Below are 25,838 nucleotides of genomic sequence, written 5' to 3'. Positions count from 1 at the left end.
TGTGCCCAGTCCAGTGTTTTCGGCCTTCTGTCCTTTTCTCTAGGACTCTGTTGCCTGCCCTGGCCACGAAAATTTTTCTCTGGCTGGCGGGATTCTCTTTTTCTCTGGAAACGCCTTTTTCTTATCACCTGTGCGTTCCAGTGCCTCCTGCAGTCCTGGGCCAAACAAATGATCGCTTGTTAAGGGAAGCCCACAAAAGGCGTAATTTGGAGGCTGGGTCCCCTGACCAGGTTTTAAGCCAGAGGCTTCTCCTGGCGGAGTTCACTAAAGCCGAAGTCCTGGCCGACATTCTTACAGACTCTGCGGAAGAATCCGCCAAACCTACAGCCTGAAAGAGGAGAGGAAAAGACTTCAAAATCTGCTCTCTCGAGGTACCCGCTCACAGGTGTGACTGAATCTGAGTCAACCAAACCTCCAGATTTCAGGCGACACAAGTGGAGGCCAGAGCTGGTTTCAGGTTCCCCACCGTCCCAGGCTCTGTGGAGAAGGATATCCCCCCTCTTGTCCATCGGATCCTTAAGCGTGCCCATATCATCGAACGTTAGGTCCGAATTTTTTGAAACCTTTGGAAGGAGGTGCGTCCAGCTTCGTTTTTTTATTCCACGGCTGTGCAGTGTCCTCATCAAAAGGGAACCTTCTTTTTAAAAGGTACTGAAGAATGGTTTTCTCTCCGGGTTATCCCATTCCAGTTTAATAGTATCAACCAATGAACTATGGACTGGAAAAACTCTAGGTTTTTCTTACGCAATCCCTTATACATAAGATCGTGTTTGGATAACTGAACCTCCTCCTCTTTCAATTCGAGGGTGGTATAGATAGCCTTTAACAAGTCATCCACATCTTCTACAGATAAATCTCGAGCCTCGAGTGGATTCTCTATCCCTGGGCTCTAGATCGGACCCCGATTCTTCAGGGGAAGAACGGGTAGATCTGACCCCAGCCTGCTGCGGAGTGCTGACTGAAGCTCTCTGTGTGGACGGACCCTCTGCTGGGGTCTGGAGCTTGTCAATAAGCGTTCTAAAGGAACTAAAGGTGGACGCAAGCTCGTCCCTAACAGAGGTTAGCATTTTCTGACAAAAAGCAACCGGGTCGCTTTTACAAGGCCATCTATAAAGCTGCGACAAACTGCTTTGCTCCACGAGGCGATCAATTTGTCTGCGCACACCGCACATTTCTTTTTAGGTGGCTGCGCTTGAGTCTTGTCTTGGTCTGTAAGACAAAAAGATAAGTGACCCATAATGAGACTCACAGCCACCCCGCCACTCCGAACCAGCAAGTGCAGGAGGGAGGAAATGTGTACCCTTAACCCACTACTACAGAGAGGGGAGGGGGAGGGAACACTAACAGGGAAAGCAAGAGAGAGTGACAGAACACTTCAGGCTTACCCATGAGGTGCTGGTGTTGGGCGCATCGATTGCCTGTGTAGGAACTGCAGTTTGATCCATCCTGCCCCTTTCTGGCTTTCCACAGCCTGGCTGCTTTTACCAGAAGACACCAGCGGCCAGTGTCTCCTGTTCGCACCGTTTAAGGAGACTGGAACCAGTGTCTCCGGTGCCCGGTGAGGACGTCATATGCCCCGGAAGTGACCTGCTCTCAGCACTTCCTGTGGGCCAGCTTGGAGCGCAGAAGTCCCGCCCCCTACTTGAGCACCGCAGCTTCCTGCTTCTCCTCACACAACTAGCCACGCTGCCTGTGAGGAGAGGATACCGCTGCTTTCATAAGAAAAGCGCTATGGGAGCTGACACCATGCCGGTCCTGGCCCTCTCCAGGCACAGACACAGGAGACCGCAGCACAGCCAACCTCTCCAGCGGAGTGCTGCTTCTGGCAGAGGAGAGGTTAGTGAAATGCCCCAAATAGCCCTATAGAGCCCCTGCTCATGAGACCTAGGGACCAGGTTCCAGGAACATGTTAACCCCCGTCCGGAGGAAACACAAATAACTGACATGGGCCTGGAGGACCGCCCTTTTATCTGGTGGGGGTAACGTGTTTCCTGTCCTGGTAGGAGAAGCCCAAGGTCTCATGGGCTGTCCTGGAAGACGCTTGGAGAAAAAGGGTCAATAAAAGAAAAACACACTAGACTAGAAAGTAATTTATTAGGCAGCTCCGGGGGTCTTCTTCCGACTTGGGGGGGGGGTCTCTTCCAACTTCTCTGCACTCTCCGGCCTCTTCTGCCAGTGTTGGCCCGGTCTTCTGTCGTCTTCTTTCCTCTGGTCTTCTTCCGATGTTTACATGATGCTCTCTCCCGCTGTAATGCCTTGTGCGACGACTTATATAGGCATGGTGATGTCACCCGGTGACCCTGCCCCTTATGATGTAACGGCCCAGAGCATTATGGGATGGTGACATAAGGGGCGGGGTCACCACGCCCCATGCCTATATAAGTCGCTGCGCACCACGCACGCGGCATTACAGCGGGAGAGAGAGTTGTGCCAACATTGGAAGAAGACGACGGAGAAGGCCCGGGCCAAGGCTAGCAAAAGAGCGGGCAAGAGAGCAGAAGATAGCAGGGGAGCCCGGCAGAAGACACCGGAGAGCGGAAGAAGAACCGAAGACTGGGAGAAGAGGCCGGAGAGCCCGGAGAAGTCGGAAGAGACCCCCCCAAGTCAGAAGAACCCCGGAGCTGCCTAATAATATTACTTTAAAGACCTGTCCAGTGTGTTTCTTTTGACACATTTTTCCCCAGGTGAATGAGTAGGGGTACAATGTATCCCATACTCATAGGGTGGGGGGGCAGGATCTGGAGGCCCCCTTATTAAAGGGGGCTCCCGGATTCCGATAAGCCCCCCACAACCAACGGCCAGGGTTGTCGGGAAGAGGCCCTTGTCCTCAACATGGGGACAAGATGCTTTGGGGTAGGGGGGCTCCCCCTGCCCCAAAAGCACCCACCCCCCCCCCCATGTTGAGAGCATGCGGCCTGGTACGGTTCAGGAGGGGGGGGGGGGCGCTCGCTTGTCCCCACCCCTTTTCCTGACCAGCCGGGCTGCGTGCTCGGATAAGGGTCTGGTATGGATTTTGGGGGGCCCCCCACGCTATTTTCTCAGCGTAGGGGGATCCCCTTAAAATCCATATCAGACCGAAGGGTCTGGTATGCTCTTGGAGGAGGATCCCATGCCAGTTTTTAACTTAAAATTTGGCGTGGAGTTCCCCCTCAAGATTCATACCAAACACAGTGCCTGGTATTGGCGGGGATCCAAGTTGGATCCCTGATCAATGAAAGTCGGACGTATGTCGTCTTCAAGTTGCAGGGCAAAGTCGGATTCAAAGTAGGACGGTTGTCGTGTTGCACCAGTGTAAATCCGGCCTTAATAGCCATTCAAACCCCTTTGTGTCAACTTGTGTGCATGTTAACAGGCCAAAATCACCAGGGTATGTAAACTTTTGATCAGGGTAATTTGGGTAGTTTGTTGTGATCATGGTTTAAAAAAAAAAAGTGTAAACAGTTTATTGATAATAAATGGCTTCAACCAAACACTATCCATGAGTGAAAAAATGGCCAAGAAATCATAAAATTCTGCCAGGGTATGTAAACTTATGAGCACAACTGTACGTGTGTGATGTGAGATATATATATTTTCTAACACACACACACACACACACACACACACACCTGAAAAAGTATTCATACCCCTTGAAGTTTTCCACATTTTGTCATGTTACAACCAAAAGAGTAAATTTATTTTATTGGGATTTTATGTGGTAGACCAACAAAGTGGCCCATAAAATTGTGAAGTGGAAGGAAAATGATAAAGGATTTTCCAAATTTTTTACAAATAAATATCTGAAAAGTGTGGCATGCATTAGTATTCAGCCCCCTTTACGCTGATACCCCCAACTAAAATCTAGTGGAACCACTTTCAGAAGTCACTCACTTAGTAAATAGAGTCCACTTGTGTGGAATTGAATCCCAGTATAAATACAGCTGTTCTGTGAAGCCCTCAGAGGTTTGTTAGAGAATGTTCATGAACAAACTGCATCATGAAGCCCAAGGAACACACCAGACAGGTAAGAGATAACGTCGTGGAGAAGTTTAAAGCAGGGTTAGGTTATAAGAAAAAAAAAATAATAATAATATTCCATGCTTTGAACATCTTACCGAGCATTGTTCAATTCATCTGAAAATGGAAAGAGTATGGCACAAACTGCAAACCTACCAAGACATGGCCATCCACCTAAACTTACAGGCTGGACAAGGAGAGCATTAATCAGAGAAGCAGTCAAGAGGCCCATGGTAACCCTGGAGGAGCTGCAGAGATCCACAGCTCAGGTGGGAGAATGTGTCCACATGACAACTATTAGTTGTGCACTCCTCAAATCAGTTTTTTTATGGAAGAGTGGCAAGAAAGCCATTGTTGAAAGAAAGCCTTAAGAAGTCCAGTTTGCGAGAAGCCATGTGGAGGACACAGCAAACATGTGGAAGAAGGTGCTCTGGTCAGATGAGACCAAATTGAATTTTTTGGCCTAAAAGCAAAAGGCCATGTGTGGTGGAAAACTAACACTGCACATCACCCTGAACACAACATCCCCACCGTGAAATATGGTGGTGGGATGTAGTAGGGATGCTTTTCTTCAGCAGGGACAGGGAAGCTGTCAGAGTTGATGGGAAGATGGATGAAGCCAAATACAGGGCAATCTAAGAAGAAAACTTGTTAGTCTGCAAAATACTTGAGACTGGGGAGGCGCTTCACCCTCCAGCAGGACAACAACCCTAAACAGAGCCAGAACTACAATGGAATGGTTTAGATCAAAGCATATTCATGTATTAGAATGGCCCAGTAAAAGTCCAGACCTAAATCCAATTGAGAATCTGTGGCAAGACTTGAAAATTGCTGTTCAGACGATCTCCATCCGATCTGACAGAGCTTTAACTATTTTGCAAAGAATAGGCAAAAATGTCACTCTAGGTGTGCAAAGCTGGTAGAGACATACCCAAAAAGACTTGCAGCTGTAATCGCAGCTAAAAGGTGGTTCTACAAAGTATTGACTCGGGGGGCTGAATACAAAAACACCCCACACTTTTCAGATATTTGCAAAAAACATTTATGATTTTCCTTCCACTCCACAATTATGTGCCACTTTGTGTTGGTCCATCACAAAATCCTAATAAAATACATTTACATTTTTAGCTGTAACATGACAAATTGTGCAAAAGTTCAAGGGGTATGAATACATTTTCAAGGATAGAGATCTATCCACACACCCACCATCTGGTTATGGTCTGGGTTTTACCAGCCACCTTACCAGGGTTGGTTCCGGACCAGATTTTGCAGTCCCTCAACAGGGGGTATAAAGTAGGACTGGGGCAAATAATTGCTCTTGTCCTGGGACTCAGGAAGCCATACCTGACAGAGGGCCATTGATGTGATGTCTGCTTTGTGAGAGACAGAAAAAGGTTTGCATTATCTGTTTTGTGGGTGACTGGGAGAAGCCCTTCACCTGTGAGTTAGGACCATGAACTGTTTAGTCAGTGCCTGGATGCCAAGGATTTTCTGTTTTGTTTATTTTCACGCAACCTTTTAAAAATAAAAACTGGCTATAAGTCAGATTTAAGAAAATCTGCCATTTGGACTACCCTTTATCCCCAGGGAAGGTGATCCCCATTGAGCTAACACCCCAAATATACATACGCACTTTTGCCAAAGAGTTTTCCCATTAAAATCCACATAAAACACATTTTTGGATGCTTCGGATTTCATTTCAATGTGTGGCATAACACATCAATGCACCTGGATATACATTTTATTATGACCCAATTTATTTAAATGGAAGGGGTTAAGCCCCCTAAGCCTCAGCTGTCAATGTCTACAGGCAACCCATAGATATTAGATTCTCACCAAATCCAGCCACTGTGATCAAATTTCAATCAATCCTATGGAAATATAGAAAAATGAAAGACCAGCACACCCTTACAAAGTGGTGTTGATGACACTGCATAGGTTCTTATGCCAGTGGACCATTTAAGACAGGAATGAAGGAATATTGAATGCAATAAAGAACTTTTTCCAAGTGAGTGGAGAAATGAGAAAGAAAAAGGTCTGTAGTGCACTTACATTCTTCACTTCTGTGTATGCCTCCAATCCATATTCTCCCAGTTCTCTCCCAACTCCAGAAGCTTTGTACCCTCCAAAAGGTGCTTGTGCTCCAAAGACATCATAGCAGTTGACCCTAAAAAAACAAACAAAAAAAACAAAACAAAAATCATAGGACTATTGATTAATTTGCAGAGTAGGAAATTTAGTTAAAAGGGATCCAGGGAGGATAGATATTTAGAAGATTAAATTGCCATGTATTTTTGACTAGGCAAGCCCCAGAACTGTGAACCCTTAACCTTACTTGGCTCTATGTTTAGAGGATACAAGTGATAAATATTTCATGGTTAGGGAGACGGATGAGGGGGAGATTATCTGAGTGTTGCAATGTGCGGAGACTGTTTTTTTAAACTTTATTGAAACTTTTCCCCAGTCAGGAGTAAAAATAGTAAACCTATGGAGGTACAAGTTTCTCGGATCCAACACCTTTCACTCTCTTTTACACTACTCTCCCATTTCATTAGGTCACATCCTGTCTTCCTTATTCTTTTACCCTCTGTAAATATTGGTGCCTCTTATATCCCACCTGAGTTTCCAAATCTTATATTTCTTTACACCACCTTGTCTAACATGTAATGCTTTTTTTCACAATTATCGAAATTATCAAAATTGCAACTTGAGCGTTTCCTGGATTTCCCTCTCTACCAGGCCTAGGACACACAGCTTGACATCCAGGTTTGGGGGAACTCCCAATACCTGGTCTATAATTCCCAGTACCTCCCTCCAGTAACAAAACAGCTTCAGGCACCTCCAAAACCCACTTCCTCCTACATGGTTAAGCTTCTGTCCCTCCCAGACTCCCCTTGTGTATATAAGGGTATACTCTCAATATTAGACCTGTCAAAATTTTTGCATTGATAATTTTCTGGATCATAGGGATCTTGCACCATTCCAATATCCTCCCTCTAAACTGTTCTCCCAGGGCATGCCTGATCTGTAGATACCTAAAGATAGATTTGCTTGGTATTGCATATTGTTCTTGCAGTTCCTGGAAAGATTGCAAAATACCATCTTTGTATAGCTGGCTAATGAAATTTATTCCACACCTTTCCCATTCCTTGATTGTCCCCATCTTCTGGGCTTCCCCCAGATTGCTATTTTCCCACAAGGGGGTATACTCTGAATCCCCTATACCCCAATAGAGCCTTCGCTGTGTCACATATTCTCACCAAACTTAGAGTGGGGAACCCAGAAGGGAAGGAGCCTGACTCCATGGCTTCCACCATTGATCTATGCCGGGTGTTTTGTAGCAGCATCTCCCTCCCCAAATCTTCTTCCAGCATATTACACCCTCCCATATGCTGGAGTTCTGATGCCAGAAAGTAACTCAAAGGGTGTGGAAATGCTACTCCTCCTTCCTATCTTTGTAATTGCCACCTCTCCAAATCAATGCTCTAAAAACAGCTATCTTTTGGGACCACTTTTTATACACCCACACTGGGGAGTTATGCAGTGCGTACAGAAGCTTCGGCATCCATAGCATTTTAATTAGATTACATCGGCCCGCTACAGATAGTGGAAGCAGTTTCCATATTTTAATTTTTCCCCGAAATTTAACTAGGAGCGGGACATTATCCATAATATATTGCTTGGGATCGCTAGAAAGATTTATTCCCAGGTATTACATTTTATTCACTATTTGAATCTGGGCAACCTCCTCAGGCAAGAGACTTTCTACGGGATCCACTGGTAGCAACACAGATTTTTCCTCAATTCATAGCAAGTCCACAAAGTTGGCCAAAATTTAAAATCCATAGCCTTCAATAGGACAGCACAGAATATTGTGCTATGAGGCTCAATGCCAGCCAGCACTCTTTTCTGTGTGTTAAAGTTGCCATCAGTTAATCCCATATATAAAAATCTCAAACAAGAGTAATGAACAGGTAGTTATTTGAAGGATATACTGTACATATACTCAAATAGCCAAATTTTATAGGTCCATAAAAGGTCCTCAAATCTCTAGTGTGCATTTGACCATATTAAAAGTCATCTTACCAACATCTATCAGAAAATTAAAAATGAACACTGGTCAGCCTGTGAGTCTGACTATTACCCTAAAGGTCTGTTGGACCTGGAGCACTGGCGGGGGACCCAAGAAGAGAAGAATTGGGGCTGCTCTGTGCAAAACCATTGGGTAAGTATAACATGGTGGTTATTAAGACTTGAACTTTTACAATCACTTTAACCCCTTCATGCCTTTGGGTCAAAAGTCTAAATGCCCAAGCACAATTTTGCAAGTTTGACATGACTTCGTAAAAAAACTGTACAGATCGTCACAACTACTTAGGGTACCTAGGTGGATTATACCTTGTTTTTTTTCAGGACAAATTGGACTCTGATGGTAAATTGTAACGGATATCTCCTGAATTTTTTTTTTTTTTTTAATCAAAGGAGAACTGGTCCAAAATAGTAAAAAAAAAAAAACCCCAAACAAATAAAAAACCCACTTCCGTGAAGCCGCATACATGTGTTACGTCAGCATGAAGGGGTTAAGCTTTCCAGGACCATTAGTAACTCCAACCTGAGTTGCAAAAGTCACAGCAGTAAATCAGTGGGCAGCCTTACCACACAGTTCCAGCCCGCAAAGATTGAGATACATAGTTTGCTTTGTCAATGTCCTTTGTGAACACTGCTGCAGCTAGACCATACTCCGAACCGTTGGCCCGCTCAATAACATCCTCAATGTTCTTGAATTTTAGGATCTGCATTACTGGGCCAAAAATCTAAAAAAAAAAAAAAAAATATTTCAGGGAAAACATGTCACATAGCATTATTATTATATTATTATTCACGATTTATATAGCGCCAACAGTTTACAATGTAGAGGGGGGGACAGCACAATTACAGTACAGTTCAATACAGAAGGAACAGGAGTGCCCTGCTCATAGAGCTTACATTCTAAAGGGGAGGGGGTGGTACAAAAGGTAATCGATGCAGGGAATGATTTGATGGGGGTGGCTCAGGAACAGTTAGGTGGGTGTGGGATAGGCTTCCCTGAATAAGTGAGTTTTCAGGGATCTCCTAAAGGTGGACAGGGAGTTTGAGCATGGGAGAGGCTCTGGAGAAGTCCTGAAGGCAAGCATGAGAGGAGGAAACAAGGGAGCTAGAGAGCAGGAGGTTCTGGGAGAAGCAGAGGGGATGATTAGGGCAATATCTGCAAATGAGTTTGGCGAAGTAGCTGGGGATGATGTTGTGCATGGCCTTGTATGTTGTGATTAGCATTTTGAATTTTATAATGTGGGGTAGGGGAAGCCAGTGAAGGGATTGGCAGCAGTCACGGATCAGTTAGTGAGGTGTATTAGTCTAGTAGCAGCATTCATAATAGCAAAAGAGAGATCCTAGTGTCGAAGTACCTAGTATACAGGGTGACTCTGTAGGTACTTTAGATATTATTTGTGCCAACGTCCCCGACAATATATAGAAGGCATCAGGGGGCTAAATAGTGGGACTTTGAGGGCACAACCATAATAGACTACAAAAAGTATAAAAGATTTAATTTTTATTAATAGCATACAAAAACACAGAGAATAGACATGAAAGTTTAAAAACAAATCTGATATAGGCATACAACTCAGTTAGATACACCATAATGAATCCTATCCTGCAGTCTCCTAGATAATGCTCTATAGCCATGTATAGACAGTATAACCAGTAATTACGGGTAGAAGAAAGGGTACACTTCCCCTGTAAAGTTGAGTTTAAGAAAGTACTGCAGGTCTGGTGTTCCAAGGTGGTGTAGTCTCTAATTGCTCTACATGTTTCACGTTGACAAAGAACGCTTCTTCAGGAGCTAGAGGTTCAAATGGATATGAAGAAAAGAAAAATGCTCACAATAGTGAATTTAATCAATGCATCGCTGACAGCGATCAAAGGTAAAGATATATATCTGAAAGGAGGTCGGATGGGCAGCAAACAAGGAGCAGAGGCCTCCCAAATGTATATCACATCAGATAATTATAGGTAAGCAGGTTAGCTTGTATGGGCTGCAGTTCCCACAGTAACAACACGAGGGTCTGGGGGTGCTCCGTCCTCCTAGATTGTTGCCAGGCTGTATGTAATAATAGACTGAAGGGGGGGAATAGCCTGCATAAGGGTAGACCATTCAGGAGAGAGTTGCAGTAGTCAAGGCGGGAAATCAAGGAGAGAATAAGTTGCTTTGCGGAGTTATTAGTCAGGAAGGATCGAATTCTAAAGATGTTGTGGAGGTTAAGGTGGCAGGATTTAGCCAGTGATTGGATGTAGGGGATGAAGGAGAGGTCAGAGTCAAGGATTACACCCAGCACCCTGTGTGGAGGGACCAATGGTTGTGCTGTTGATCTTAATGGTAAAGTCGTTGGGGGGGGGGGGGGATCGGGGAGGAGGAAATACAACAAGCTCAGTTTTAGAAAGACTGAGTTTGAGAAAGTGGTGCGATATCCATACTATGTCGTTCAGTAAGTGAGATCCGTGAGGAGATTGAGGGGGTGAGTTGAGTGGAGAGATAGATCTGGGTGTCATCGGTGTAGCGGTGGTATTAAAAGCCATGGGGAGGTTATCAACTGGCCCAGGGAAGAGGTATAGAGCAAGAATAGGAGGGGCCCAAGGACGGAGCCTTAGGGTACTCCAACAGAGAGAGGAAGAGGAGCGGAGGAGATGGAGTTGTGACACTGAAAGTGCACTAAGATAGGTAGGAGGAGAACCAGGATAAAGCAGAATCAGAGGCCAAGGTAGTGTAGTTTGCTGAGGAGGAGCAGGTGGTCAACTGTGTCTAAGGGTACGAGTATGGAGTAATGGCCATTGGCAAAATTAGCAAACATAGTAAAATTAAAAAAAAAAAAAAAAAAAAAAAAAAAAATCAAAGTCTAGGCTGACGTATTTTAGAGTCCCTTCCACAGTGGCTCAGAGCTCCTTCATATGCAAAGAAGTGTGGAGTGACACCGCTCCAGGTAACCTGTGAAAATCCCTAGCAGATGTACAGACCCAGGTGCCAGCCTGGTCCGTGGCCAGAGGAACATGTAGAATGAGGGTGGCACTTCTAGGAATAAAAACACTTCATTGCAATGATTAAGCACATGTGTGAAATGCGTTTGCTGACAAGTGGACATGGTGTGTTACATGTTGCGGCTTTAATGTAGTTGAAATAAAGAAGCGTTTTTATTCCTGAAAGTGCTGCCAACCTCTCCTACAGAGATCCTTCATACCTCCTCTCTAGCAATGGTCATGTTGTCAGTCACATCGCCAAACACTGTGGGCTGTATGAAGTATCCACGGTCAGCAGCAGGACTCCCACCGCACAACAACTTGGCACCTTCTTGTTTACCAGATTTTATGTAACCCAGGATCTTCTTAAACTGTTCCTCATCCACCTGAAATAAAGAAGAAATATTCTTTGAAAAGGAAAAAATAAATAAATAAAAAAACAAACACATTTCCTGCAGTTTATAAAAAGGATTGTGTTATGCTCTTGTATAAAAAAAAAAAAAAAAAAGTGTTAACTGAAAAGCAGCCCACTAGACTCCCTTTAATGTTTTGCAGCGGGAGAATCTGGTTGAGGAGTCATTAAACTGGTTTTTCTCAAAATACTTCTACACAATGCATAACATACAAAGAATACAGTGAGGGCAAAAAGGCATTTGATCCCCTGCTGATTTTGTACGTTTGCCCACTGACAAGGAAATGATCAGTCTAATTTTAATGGTAGGTTTATTTTAACAGTGAGAGACAGAACAAGAAACCAAAATAACCAGAAAAACACATTTCAAAAAAGTTATAAATTGATTTTTATTTTAATGAGTGAAATAAGTAATTGATCCCTTATCAGCAAGATTTCTGGCTCCCAGGTGTCTTCTATACAGGTGACGAGCTGAGATTAGGAGCACTCTTAAAGGGAGTGCTCCTAATCTCAGCTTGTTAGCTGTATATTAAAAAAAAAACAAAAAAAAAAACCAAACACACAACACACACCTGTCCACAGAAGCAAATCAGATTCCAATAAGACCAAAGCTATCCAAGGATGTCAGGGACAAGATTGTAGACCTACACAAGGCTGGAATGGGCTACAAGACCATCACCAAGCAGCTTATTGAGAAGGTAACAGTTGTTACGATTATTCACAAATGGAAGAAACACAAAATGACTGTCAATTTCCCTCAGTCTGGGGCTCCATGCCAGATCTCACCTGTGGAGTTTCAATGATCATGAGAACAGTGAGGAATCAACCCAGAACTACACGGGAGAGATCTTGTCAATGATCTCAAGACAGCTGGGATCATAGTCGCCAAGAAAAAAATTGGTAACACACTATGCTGTGAAGGACTGAAATCCTGCAATGCCTGCAAGGTCCCCCTGCTCAAGAAAGCACATGTACAGGCCTACCTTAAGTTTGCTAACGAACATCTGAATGAGAACTGGGTTAAAGTGGTGGTCAGATGAGACCAAAATTGAGCCCTTTGGCATCAACTCAACTTGCGGTGTTTGGAGGAGGAATGCTGCCTATGACCCTATGAACACCATCCCCACCGTCAAACGTTGAGGTGGAAACATTATGCTTTGGGTGCATTTTTCTGCTAAGGGGATAGGACAACTACACCGCATCAAAATTGGACAATGGACCATGTACAGTCAAATCTTGGGCGAGAACCTCCTTTTTGTATGGGCAAACGTACAAAATCAGCAGGGAATCAAATACACACACTCCCTCCCCAAACACCCCCCCCCCCCCCCCCCCCGAGTGAGTCCTGGAGTCTTAGTGGAATGCCAGGAACTAGGAATGAGCATTTTGGCTGCATGCAACAGGTGAACAGTAAGGAATGGTATATATTTGGAGGGGGGCATATCCGAGCAGTGTAGCAGTAAAGTGGATGGCTCGAAAGGTAGGTTCCTGGTCTGCGAGCTATGTGATCGCTGAATGGATAGCCTCCCAGAAAGAACGTATCTGAGGGCAGTAACACATGTGCCACATGTGCAAAAAACACACCAGTGTCCCAGACAGCAGGGAAGATGGCATGGAGGCATGTGGGATGTGTGGTACCAGTGACTAGGTAGTTTGTTGGTTTCTTGGATGTTAACATTAAGGCTGCATTCACCATTCAGTGTTTTGAATTGTGGGCAAATTTCCCATGATTCTGCCCGCGATTTGAAAGAGCTGATATGTGAATGACAAAATCGCAAGACTCACAATTGAAAGGCCATTCCCCTGAAGAACAAAATCGCGGTGAGAGTCTTGCGCCATAAAATCGCGCTGCAATCGAGGCAACCCGCATTGTGTGAAGAAGGTCGCCCAAAAGTAGCTACTGAACTTTTTTTTCTGAGCGACTGGCTTCACGCGATGCGGGTTGCCACGGACCTGCACCGCGATTTAAGGCATCATTCAAAAGGATGGCATCTCAAAATGGGAGTCCCGTGATCTGTTATGCACACATCAGCGCTTTCAAATCGAGCCAAATCTGCCCGCAATTCAAAACGCTGAAGTATGAATGCAGCTTTAGCGATCCTTTAAAGAGATGGTCAAAACTCATACGGGACCAGTCTGTCGGTGAGATCTAGCTTTAAAACCCTAATCCAGGCCACCATCAGAGGGGGAGAGGTAAGGAGCATTGCGTATATCTGGGAAATAAGGTGGGTCTGTGGGGATGCAGGATAGCAAAGGCATTCAAAGTCTGGTATGGTGCGTGTAGGAGCGTAGTTTAAAGGTTCCGGTCTGTCAAGTTCCTGAAAGGCTTGGAGTGAGCGAAAAGCACAATGGGAAGAGGAGGAAAGAGGAAAGAGGAAAGAGGAAAGAGGAAAGAGGAAAGAGGAAAGAGGAAAGAGGAAAGAGGAAAGAGGAAAGAGGAAAGAGGAAAGAGGAAAGAGGAAAGAGGAAAGAGGAAAGAGGAAAGAGGAAAGAGGAAAGAGGAAAGAGGAAAGAGGAAAGAGGAAAGAGGAAAGAGGAAAGAGGAAAGAGGAAAGAGGAAAGAGGAAAGAGGAACTCAGGATTGTGTCATACAGGCGTCAGTGTTTAGTTGTCAAAGAGTATTGCAATTCCAGCATCCGGAAGAGGAACAAAGGTGGCTTTCAGCACAGGATTATCCCTTACATGTGGCCTGGTGGGGTCTTTAAGCCAAGGCCAGACTTGCAGAGGGGTGGGCATGAAGGACTGTTCTAGCGCAACAGTCCTTCGCTTTCCTGATAATATTTTTATCAGGAAAGCCGGCTCATTTACATAGCGTAAGCATGGCATATTTCAAACTAGGGCTTTTGTTAGGCCAAAAGAAAGGTTCTCAGACTGTCGGAGTGTAACAAAAAACAAACAAAAAAAAACACACCACGATGGGGTAGTAAAATTTGGGTGGTTTAAAATATAGAAGGCAAGGCAATATGTTCATTTTAATTATGGCTGCACAGTCAAACCATGAGAATTGTGCTCTGTCCCAAGAGTGTAAACCAGAGTGTATGGCAGTAGCCAATTTGGCAAAATTGAGAGGGTAGAGGTCAGCAAGCACCGTTGGAAGATATATCCCTAGTTATTTAAGGGAGCGCGGCAGCCATTGAAAGGGGAAGTTGCATTTGCCATTATTATTGCATTAGTCATTATTATCCCACATCAACCATTACTTTATTCCATCATTCCCAAATCCAACTCTAGCATAATTGTGGAGAGATCTCAGTCTCCAATTTATGGGGAATGCTGATTGGTCTTAATAGCCAACAAAATGTAACATATATTGGTCTTCACTTGATGACAATTCAGCAGATGTTTTAAATTGACTCAGTGGATATTTCTTCAATTTGCTTGTTGGTCTTGATATTCATGCGTACATTTATTTTGTTTCCAGTTTCAGTAAAAAAAAAAATAAAAACAAAATATTGAAAACCCGATCATGTGACTATTTAGGACATACCTGAGGTCCTTGTTCAGTTTTGAAGTCAAAGGGGTTTCCGACAACCCTGTTTTTTGCCCGGTGAACACTTCTCTCAACAAATTCCTTGTAAATATCCTCCTGAACATAAGTACGAGAGCCTGCACAACAGCATTGTCCTTGATTGAAGAACAGAGCAAAGTGGGCCTGCTCCACTGCCCAGTCCACTGTACACAAGAATGAATACAATGTAAACCGGGTGCTTCTACAGCACCATAAACTTAGCCAGTTTATATATTCTACACAAATTAACCACTTTACTCCCCTCCCCAAGCCAACTCTGACATTTCTCACGTACATGTAAAAATCAGCTCTTTTTACTAGAAAATTACTTAGCCCTTCCAAATGAATGTATGTATGTATGTATGTATGTATGTATGTATGTATGTATGCATGTATGTATGCATGTATGTATGCATGTATGTATGTATGTATTTTTAAGCAGAGGCCCTGGAGAATAAAATGGTAATTGCAATTTATGTTGCAAGAAATTTGCGCATTCGTTTTCCGGGGAAAAGGCAAAAAAAAAAAAAAAAAAGCCAATTAACTTCTCTGCGCCGACAGCACGCAAATATGCAGCTTCTCAATGGCTAGGCACTCCCGTCACAGTTACCGGAGGCTAAATGAAAGCTCTTGATTGGTGCTTGCGAATGGGAGTCTTCTGATCATGCGACAACCAGTCATGGCGGTCACATGATCATAAACCTACTTTCTGCCTCCAAGCATCTTAAACTCCTAAAGAGCCAGGAGGCACCAAGGGGTTAAAGATAAGCAAGAGAGTACAGTCCATAAAATTATTGTAGGTCTAGCAAAAAATACACTTTAATAAATTTTAGTGCACACAAACACAATACCCAATATTTTTTGCTAAAAAAGGTGGTTACGCTGAGTAAAAGCGATACCAAACATGTCGCGTTTACAACTGTGTAAGCCTGCGGAACAGTGATAAACTACAATACCTAAAAATCTCCATAGGGGACGCTTTCAAAAGCCTTTAGGAGGTTACCCATTTAGAGTTAGAGGTCTGCCATTAGAATCATTGCTCTCACACTGATGTTCGTGGTGATACCTCACAAGTGTTGCGCAATCACAGTTTACATATGGGTGAGGGAGCTACGTGCGTGTACACCTTGGCTGGGAGGATTTTGCCAGCATTGTGGAAATCTTGTGCGCAGTGCTGTTCTTTATGCATAAGAGCCCTTCAAAGAGTAAAACACCACAAGACAAAAAAAAAAAAAAAAAAAAAAACACCACACACACACACACACCCCCCTTATTCCAGGGGTGTTTAAGACCTCCTCCCGGGCTCCCCTTTGTGAAATTGAGCAGGAGGAGGGAGAGCAGGTACCTGATTTTTAAAGGGTAGTTCTCCTCCCCCCCCCCCCGGAGTCTTTAGGGACACAACAGGTCTCAAAAGACTGCAGGCCCAGTCACAGAGCGCAGCAGACACCCGGCTGTGAAGCCACAAGCTGTCACAGTAAAGATGCTGGCGAAGGAGGACACGGAGAAAATGGCTGGGGTGAGCACACCGCTGGATCGTGGGAGGAGAGTGGCGGTTTAAATTTTCACGAGAGACCAGAGCTCTGCTTTAACTTCCAAGAACTGCCCAACATCCTACATGGAGAAAGTTTGTTTCAATGCAGCATGAACTCTTGCTAAAGCCAAACCACCGACTTGGTAGTGTGTCAGTCAATAACTAACCAACCTGTACACGGAAACCACAAATGTCTTTGAAGCAGAAATATCACATGGAGACTAAAGCCTCGTACACACGGTACGATTGTTGGCCAACCAAGCGTTGGATTTTTGTTAAAAGGGCATGTGCCAGGGTCTTTTCTTGCATACGAACAGTACACAATTGTGTCACAAACACGAACGTAGTGACGCACTACGAGGAGGAATTTCAGCTCTTGAGCGCCAACCTTTGGGGCCCTCTGCCAATTTCGTGTTTGGGGAGCATTGATTCCGAGCATGTGTGTTTGTACGTTCAACTTGTGACGGAATTGTGTACTGACCATATGAAAATCTGACGTCAAGACGTTGTCTGCTGAAAATTTACTAGCCTGTCATCCAGCATTTGTTGGCCCAAAGTTGGACACCAATTGTCAAAAGGAGCGTACTAACGGTAAGAATTTAGGACAGTCTGTCAACAGACAATCCCCTGCCAACAATCGTATTGTGTACAAGGCTTAAGTGGGGTCTAAGACCGTTACAATACCTGGAGTTTGACCAATGAATCCCTACCTGTATTGCCAGATACACACCTGACTGCATGTGTGACTGTTGCTATCCAAAAAACCATTACATTATTTCAATCATATGTATTTTTAAGATGCAAGACAAAATTACAACTGTACCGACTGTGGTATATTAGCTAGTCACTTACAGTCTGCATCAGAAAATATGATGTTGGGGCTCTTTCCACCAAGTTCAAGGGTGACTTTCTTCAAGTTACTCTTACCAGCTGCTTGCTGAATCAAACGACCCACCTAAGGCAAAAAAAGATGACATAAGTACGCACGTATATTATAAACACAATGTACACTATAATATCAAAGCATATGCTTTGAAATTACGTTTAAAAAAAAAAAAATAAAAAAAAAAAAAAAATTAATATATACCACTGCATAGTTTTTTTTTTTTGTTTTTTTTAATTCTTGGAGGGGGCAGGGATGGGTCAGCCCTTTAGTTATGAAGGCGGAGGGGAAAAACCCCCAAAAACTTGTTTTTGCTACCATTAGTATCTGAATCTCATCTCATGGACAACCATCGACTCATCTCTTGATCCAACGTCACAGGGACATGAGGGAGGTGAAACCTCCCCAACAGGGTCAGACTATAAAGTAAAGTGTTTACTCATTCAAGTATAACCCCTTCGCGCAGACTGTACGCAAATATGCGGCCCCGTCTTTCAGGGGTTATACCGGGATGATGCCCGCAGCTGCATGTATCATCCCGGTACAGTTTTTTTTTTTTAAGAGCGGGCGATTAGCTTTCCAGGGAAACCAACCAATGCGGCTAAAAGCCACTCATTTGTTATCCCGGAGGAGCGGGAGGGGATATCCCCTCTCGTCGCTCTGACCAGGCCTCCCGTCCCACCGGGAGACCCGATCCGCCACTTTCGGCGTCTAGCCACAGACTGTTACAAAGCTGTAAACGGCTTTGTTCCATCCAGTCTCCTGAATGTAAACATGGAAGAGATGTCACTTCCGTTTTACTCGGCTGCCAATGGCGCAAAAAAAAAAAAAAAAAATTATAATATATCTCTAGTCAGACAGTACCTGTCACCACCTATTACTGTCACAAGGGATGTTTACATTCCTTGTGACAACAATAAAAGTGATCAAATATAAAAAAAAAAAAAAAAAACACAATTTAATATAAAAATAAAACATTTTTTTAAAGCGCCCCCGTCCCCACGAGCTTGCACAGCAAAGAAGACGCATACGGAAGTCACGCCTGCATATGTAAACTGTGTGCAAATCACACGTGTGAGGAATCGCCGCAATCGTCAGAGCGAGAGCAATAATTCTAGCAAAAGACCTCCTCTAACTAACCTGGTAACCGTAAAAAGAATTGAAAGCGTTGCCTATGGAGATTTTTTAGGTACCGCAGTTTGTCGCCATTCCACGAGTGCGTGCAATTATAAAACGTGACATGTTTGGTATTTACTAGGCGTAACATCATCATCTTTCACATTATACAAAAAAAAAAAAAAAAATTGTACTTTTTTTTACTGTTTAATGCATGAAAGTGTCCCTTTTCCGAAAAAAGTTGCGTTTAAAACACTGCTGCACAAATACCGTGTGACATAAAATACTGCAACAATCGCCATTTTATTCTCCTATATAAAAAAAAAAAAAAAAAAAAATTTTAACATACATACATTTACTCTCGACCAAAAAATGCGGATTTTAACTTTTAAAACACCAAATGTCAGAAATAGGCTTAGGCATGAAAGGGATAAATGTGGGGGAGAAGGTATCTAAAGCCTTTAACAGTTTTTCCATAGACAAGGAACAGGCCTTCTCACTGCTCTGGACTAAATTCAATCTGTTATTAAAACTGTGCTCAGTTCAGCAGTGTCTATAAAAGAAGGCAGACTATAAAATATCTATACGCATTTCCATTGATGGCCATTCAACATATACTGCGCATGCACAGACCAGCCAGGAGACATGCTGTGAATAGACCATTTAGCACCCAGCAGTCCCAAAAGCAAATATCCCAGTTGATCACAGACAGGAAAGTAGCAAAGCTTGGAGGACTTGATGGGGGCTTGCATCTAAAAAAGGATATACTTTTACTCACTGTACAATTGTCAATTAGGTTAACAATAGGCTTAACATGACTGTTGGATTTGTGCACACTTTTTTGTAACCCTCACTACACACAGAGCAGATACTTAAAGCGGGGGTCCACCTATCTTTTTTTTTTAGTTCATTCACAAACTTTTCTTCTCAGCATTACATACTCACATATTGTGTGTAATATGTCCACCTGTGTCAGATTTCGTCGGAAAGAATAACTTATATTATTCACTGCAGGCGGTTTCCATCTTCATTGTGGGCATTTGAAGCCCACAAGCATTTATTTCCTGGATGTGGTGAATGCTGTGCTCCCAGCATTCACCGCTCGTTCCCGCACATGCTCAGTGGCATCCTGGGAAGCCTGAGACTAGCTCCCAGGAGTCTGGGAGAGGCTAGAAACACGCCTACTCCCACGGGAGGAGAAACAGGAAGTGCAAAGAAGAATAGAAAAATAAAAAGGTAATTACGGCGATTTAAATTTTTTTTAAACGGCATGTCAGCATCTAGGCAAGGAAGAGAATACATACAGATATTGTTCAAAATTTGGTTGGAACCCCGCTTTTAACTACCAGCCTAATTCTCTTGCTAAATACTGGGAATATAAACAGTTTTCCTCATTTGCCATCACCAAATGGCACCAACAAACTTGATAAAGGTTATCAAACTTTGCAAAGCATATAGGCATTTGGTCTTTAAGAACCAGGAATGTGCAGGATTACCTCTGTAGAGCCAGTGAAGGCAACTTTATCCACATCCATGTGAGAAGAGATGGCAGCACCCGCTGTGGGACCCATTCCTGCAATGATGTTAACAACCCCGGGTGGGAATCCAGCCTGAATGAAGAGAAATTCTGTTAATTCCTGATTTTGGGGTGGTTTGGTTAACCAGCAACAATATCACTATAGAGCAGTGCAGAGCTTCAATTCACAAAACAGACTTTATTCAATGTCTGTATAAGTACAAGTACACAAGGCCATTCTGTTATTTGTTTCAAGAAGATCTTTTCTACAAACACAGTTCTGGATTTTTTTAAAAGTCAATGGTGGCCATAAAGTCTTCTTGATTTGTGCAAAGCTTGTAGGCTGCTGCTTCCAGATGGTAGAAACTAGTGTCTCTAGCCAATGAACAGAAGTCTGACTGGGACCTGTCACTTCACTCTGTGGAAAGACCGGGAGGAAGAGCACAGGGGGTGCCATATAGTCAGGTCTCCGAGATATGCACAGCTTTACAGACAACTTGCAGGAAAAGATCAGGATCAAGATCGCAAAGATCACACCATTACAGTGACAGGCGGTCATTTTTAGGCTCTTTCAAATATTCTAAATGCCTCCTGGTAAAAAAGGTGAACAGAGGATATGGACTGTAAAGGCAAAAAACTCAAGCAATACACTGGAATCCAAAGATCTACCTCTTTCACTAGGCTGGCAACATGAAGAGCAGTGAGAGGAGTCTGTTCTGCCACCTTCATGACGATCACATTTCCAGTTGCCAGGGCAGGACCAAACTTCCAGGCAAGCATCAGCAATGGGAAGTTCCACTGAAAAAAAGACAATGTGAATTAAGTTAAACTCTAAAGAAAAATGATTAAATCAAATACCAGTACTGCTAATCACACAAATGACCGGATATGTCACATTTTAAAAAGGCCAAGTTCTTTTTTTGACAATGTTTTATGCCACACCTATATTTAGGGTGCAACATGAAAGTGTTGATTGTAAAGGGGAAAGGTTTTACAAACGGGTCATACATGGTTTAGTACACAGCAGCCCCAGGTCCTCCAATTCTTGGGTACCCTGTCTGCGATTCTGGCTCCTCTCCCTGCAAGCCGCTTGCTATGGGTAAACTCCCAAGCTGGCTGTGTGTACATAGACACAAACCATGTCGCTTGGCCCTGCCACTTCCTCACTGGCTGTGATTAACAGTAGGAACCAATGGCTCCCATCGCTGTTTGGGCCGGAAGAGAGAAAGATGCTGTTTTCATGTATAGTGCTAGATAGAGATCTGGCTCAGGTAAGTTTAAGGAAGGGGTGAAGAGGGGGACAAAGGGATTTTAGCAGAAAGTGGTTGTGTGTGTGTGTGTATACACACACACCTCTAAATCTATGTGAGAAGTGACTAGTCTCAGGCGATACAAAGATGAAGCCACCTACATAAGTTGTACCGGTTATTCTGCGGTCTTCTATACAATCAAAGTCCAGCATTTATAAAGCTCGTCTGAGCTGTCAGAAAAAAGGGGACAGAGCTGAAAATTACACTATTCAGATCTCAGGAGAGCTGACAGCTGATTGGAGGGAAGGAACCCTTCACACTGCACACAGGAACAGAGCTGGGGCTGCCAATCAGCTGTAGCTCCCTCCCATGTCACCTTTTTTCTCTCAGTGTCAAGAAAATTTGTCAGAAGGGATTCATGCTAATAGAGGAACGAAGCAGCAGAGAGAAATGACACTCAATGGCTCTCAATTAAGAGCACTTACACACTAGAGAGGGATATCCTTTGTTCATATTTCACGTCTGAAGTTTACAATTACTTTAATGCATTAGGGAAAAACCCCTCTGACTTTAGAACCACTTGAAGCATGGCTGCATAAAACAGCCCCAAAACTGACTCAGTGGAAGTCCCATTTGCCACTGCAGCAGAAGGACTAGGTCAGAGCATGCAGAAACCCCTTCTCAAGCCATACTTCACCAGCACTTCCTCCTAAACAGCAGGTCCATATGGACCCAAGAGTAGGGGAACATATTGCAAAAGCCTGTCACAGCACCTGAAATGTGCTAAATGCAGATGCAATTCTCTGCAGACTTGCAAATACACACCGATCATGAAATCAGTGTTGCTGCATTTACTACTTTTTTGCAAAAGGTGGACTTAAATAAAAAAAAATAAAAAAAACCCCACACAAATCACAGATAATCAAGTCATAGAAATAACTTAGAGAAAATAAATGCTCTATAAAATAGTGCATGCAATATTCAGCAAGAAACCTGCTGCATTTGATTTCTCAACAACAGTCAAATATGACCAAGTTTGTGAAGACATACCGGGATGATCTGTCCACAGACCCCAATGGGCTCATGTCTGGTATATGTGAAATAATCTCCATCGATGGGAATAGTTTTGCCATGCCCTTTATCAGCCCATCCAGCATAATATCTGAAGCACAGAATAAAGACGTGTGTAAGAGTTCCAGCCATACTATAAAATGTCACTAGGACAGTTCTCCATTTAAAATAAGGTAAGCATCTTTTATAACTCTTAATCTTATTCATGGTAGGACGAAAAAATGTTCAGTGTGGTAGAGTATAAATTATACTCATTAAAAAGCAGCTTACCTCAGACATTTGAGTACAAGATCCAAGTCCACTGCATAGGAGATTGCATAAGGCTTTCCATTATCTAGGGTTTCCAAATTCTATCAAATAAAAAGGAAAACAAAAATTATTTCTGGAATGTTATTAGACAAATAAAAATTTGCTGCAAACGGAAAATTAAATCATGCCTAAAACTAGAAAACAAAAACAAAAAAATGATGTCCTATATTGCAGCTTAACAGTCCTTTGGCATCATGGCTACAGCTCACCAGTCTTTCACTTTAGTCAATGCATTAGTTTTCAGCCCCCAATTTCCACCTGGTGATCCTGTTCATAAGACATTTCCTGTTCTAGGGTGACAATGCTTACTTGACCATACTGTAATTCTGCAGCAGCATTGTCGCTCTCCCCGTATGGGCTAAAGGACCCTCTCTCCATTACATTTTCAAAGATGAATTTCTCCACAGTACCTATGGCTGCAGATGTTCTGCTTGTTCTCTTGCTGCTTAAGTAAAATGGTGTGCATATTCTAGCCACAGGTTCACTTTTAGACATCTTTCCTCATGACAGGGGCATTTTAGCATAAACAAAACAAAACACAAACAAAATAAAAACAAAAAAAATGGACACTTGTAAAAGTGTAACACATTTAGTCTTGTCAAGTGTTTGGGTGTTAAATTACTCTGGCAATTGAAATTAAAGCCCAATGCTAATCACACCTAGTGTTAACACGCTTTTAGAAGCATCAAAACATTTTTTTCCCCCCCACCAAAACGCTGCTGCTCTTGACTGGCTGTGAGTTTTTTTTCCCCCTTCCTCTAAAAGCCTATACGTTACAGGAACTACCACCGATTTCTAATTCTAGAGGCAGTTGGTTTCAAACAGAACAAATATCAGCTCTAGAAGATGGCCTTTAACAAAAGCATTCTATTGTCATGCAATGATATGCAAACAGCTGGAAAAAGGGATACCGAGAAGACAAACTGAGGAAACCGTGGGCGGTTTGCATTATTGCCTGTGATACATTTGTAATAGATTTACGAAGGGGTACCTGTAGGTCTATGACTGACCATACATTATACATATAATTTCCTTTAGGGCCTGCCTCAGTGCATACAAATTAAAAATGTTTAGGCGTGACCACATATGGTTTTGGAAGAAGAAAGAAAAGAAGAAAGTACACAAGCAAACAGCTTAAGAGATACACTCACATGCGCCTGGTTAAATAAAGGCATTCAGGTATGCAGATTGCAGTCAGCCGCTGCGGACGAGGCTTCCCATAGAGAAACCGCTGCTGTTCAGCTCGATGTGTCATGCAGCAGTGAACGTCCTAGGCTCCTCCCACGCGTTGCGTCACTGACACATGACTTTCTTCCTTGAGAAAGTCAGTGACTTTATTTAACCAGGCGCATGTGAGTGTATCTCTTAAGCTGTTTGCTTGTGTACTTTCTTCTAGTTCACTGCGCAATGATATATCTTTTTACTTGCTTTTCATAAAATCATTCTCTTGAGAACCAAACTACCAACAGTATCATGGCTGAAGTGGGATGTAAGAAAAGCCAAAAATCATGAATAACGATCAAACACAGTGAATCAATTAATTTGATTAAGGAATGAACTACTGGGCCAATTTCATTTATTTTTTGGACTAACTTATCTCCGCTGGAATCTTTCCACCTTATGATTGCTTTTTTTATCAGATCGGCATTATTTATTTATTGCTACACACCTTCACATATTTTTTGGGGTGGTATGTGTATATGTATTAGCACCAGGATTTTATTTACCTCTATTTAATAGGTACTTATTCATCTATATGCGTATCTGATTATTTATTGAGCATTTTTCTGATATTTTATTTATTTGCGATTTGATACAGTTTTTGCACATTGGTTGATCAATTTTTAGAGCGCATCAATTTTTTATATTTTAGAGTACAGAATGCCATCAGGGACTTTTCACTCCATTCTTTCAAGAAAAGGAATGGTTTATTGGGGCCCATTTATCAGATCTCAGCTTCACGGATCATGGATATTTGGATTTACAAGTTTAGGCCAAAGTGAATTTTCCCCAATGTCCAGGTGAAAAAGGCTAGGTTATAAATGCAACCAGGTAGGGCTGCAACGAACAATTATTTTCATAATAATAAATAACCAAAACTATATGATATTAAAAAGGAAAAAAAAAAAAAATTAAAGACTGTTTTGTTGATTACCAGACAGAACTAATAGATTATGTATGACAGACTCCCTTGTCATAGGCAGGTGGCTTGATAAAAGCTCCCTGTGCCTGCTGTCACTGAATGCTGGCCATACAAAAACAATGTTTTCCTTCAAAGAAAAAATATGTTCATTTTAAAAATTTGTTAGCATTTCTAATCACTAATGGAGTCAAAAATCGACATTTGTTTTCCACCACAGTAACAAGAATTTTTTTGTATCACCTAGGTTAATTGGGTTAAAAAAACAAAAAAAAAAAAAAAAACATTTAGCCCTTTATAGAACAAAAAACAGATAATCACAGATATAGATATACCCAAAAGTAGGATATATGGGCATTTTAACTAGGAATCAGACATGAAGCTATATGAAGTATGGAGGGGGGGGGGGAATATAATTATTTTATATTAAAGTTCTCATGGATATGATCATTTTATATACAGTATAATGCACAACACTGGTAACAGTTTATTTTAAATTAAATTGTAATGCCTTATATTAACTCCAGTCTAGCAGCCTCCAGCTTCTCTGGGTTCAGATTCTGATCTTCCCTGCACAGTCTTTAAAGTGATTTTTTAAATTTTCTTTATTTTTATTTTTTTTAAACAAATATGTTGAACTTACCTGCTCTGTGTAATGGTTTTGCACAAAGCAGCCCTGATTCTCTTTTGGGGTCCCCCACGGACACTTTAGGCTCCTCCTGCCTTCAGAGTGCCCCAATAGCAAGCTGCAAAGTATAGTATAGAGTGCCCCCTACAGCAAGGTAAAAACTTCTGCCTTTAGAATCACTTACTTTTTGCCCAGGACTATATGTCCCATGAGGCATTGCTCCCCACACATTCACAAGTTCAGACACTTACTGACATGTATGGCTGGAGTACTGATCTGTATTTGTGCTGCAATTTATTACCCGATATGTAAAACAAATAATGCATTCTGTAAGCAGGCCAACTAATCAGCTGACTGATTAATCGATTTATGAAAATAGTTGTCAACTATTTTCATAATCGATTCATTGTTTCGGCCCTACAACCAGG

The 25,838-nt window shown here is 42.7% G+C and overlaps 1 protein-coding gene across 1 annotated transcript in view; it reads right to left on the bottom strand.

Moving 5' to 3' along the window:
* Window positions 1-25,838, bottom strand: part of ALDH2 (aldehyde dehydrogenase 2 family member) — a 71,374-nt gene that overhangs the window by 8,782 nt on the left and 36,754 nt on the right. The window contains exons 4-12 of the mRNA XM_073626285.1: window positions 22,604-22,683; window positions 22,313-22,424; window positions 20,682-20,810; window positions 19,993-20,106; window positions 17,350-17,452; window positions 14,946-15,130; window positions 11,268-11,432; window positions 8,653-8,810; window positions 6,049-6,163 (exon numbers count right to left, since the gene is read on the bottom strand). Coding sequence (XP_073482386.1) covers window positions 6,049-6,163; window positions 8,653-8,810; window positions 11,268-11,432; window positions 14,946-15,130; window positions 17,350-17,452; window positions 19,993-20,106; window positions 20,682-20,810; window positions 22,313-22,424; window positions 22,604-22,683 — 1,161 coding nt within the window. The remainder of the gene's footprint in view (window positions 1-6,048; window positions 6,164-8,652; window positions 8,811-11,267; window positions 11,433-14,945; window positions 15,131-17,349; window positions 17,453-19,992; window positions 20,107-20,681; window positions 20,811-22,312; window positions 22,425-22,603; window positions 22,684-25,838) is intronic.

Source organism: Aquarana catesbeiana, linkage group LG01, assembly GCF_042186555.1.
Source record: "Aquarana catesbeiana isolate 2022-GZ linkage group LG01, ASM4218655v1, whole genome shotgun sequence".
Taxonomy (NCBI): Eukaryota; Metazoa; Chordata; class Amphibia; order Anura; family Ranidae; genus Aquarana; species Aquarana catesbeiana.
Note: the sequence above shows the minus strand (reverse complement) of the source record. Positions and strands in the feature narration are given on the sequence as shown.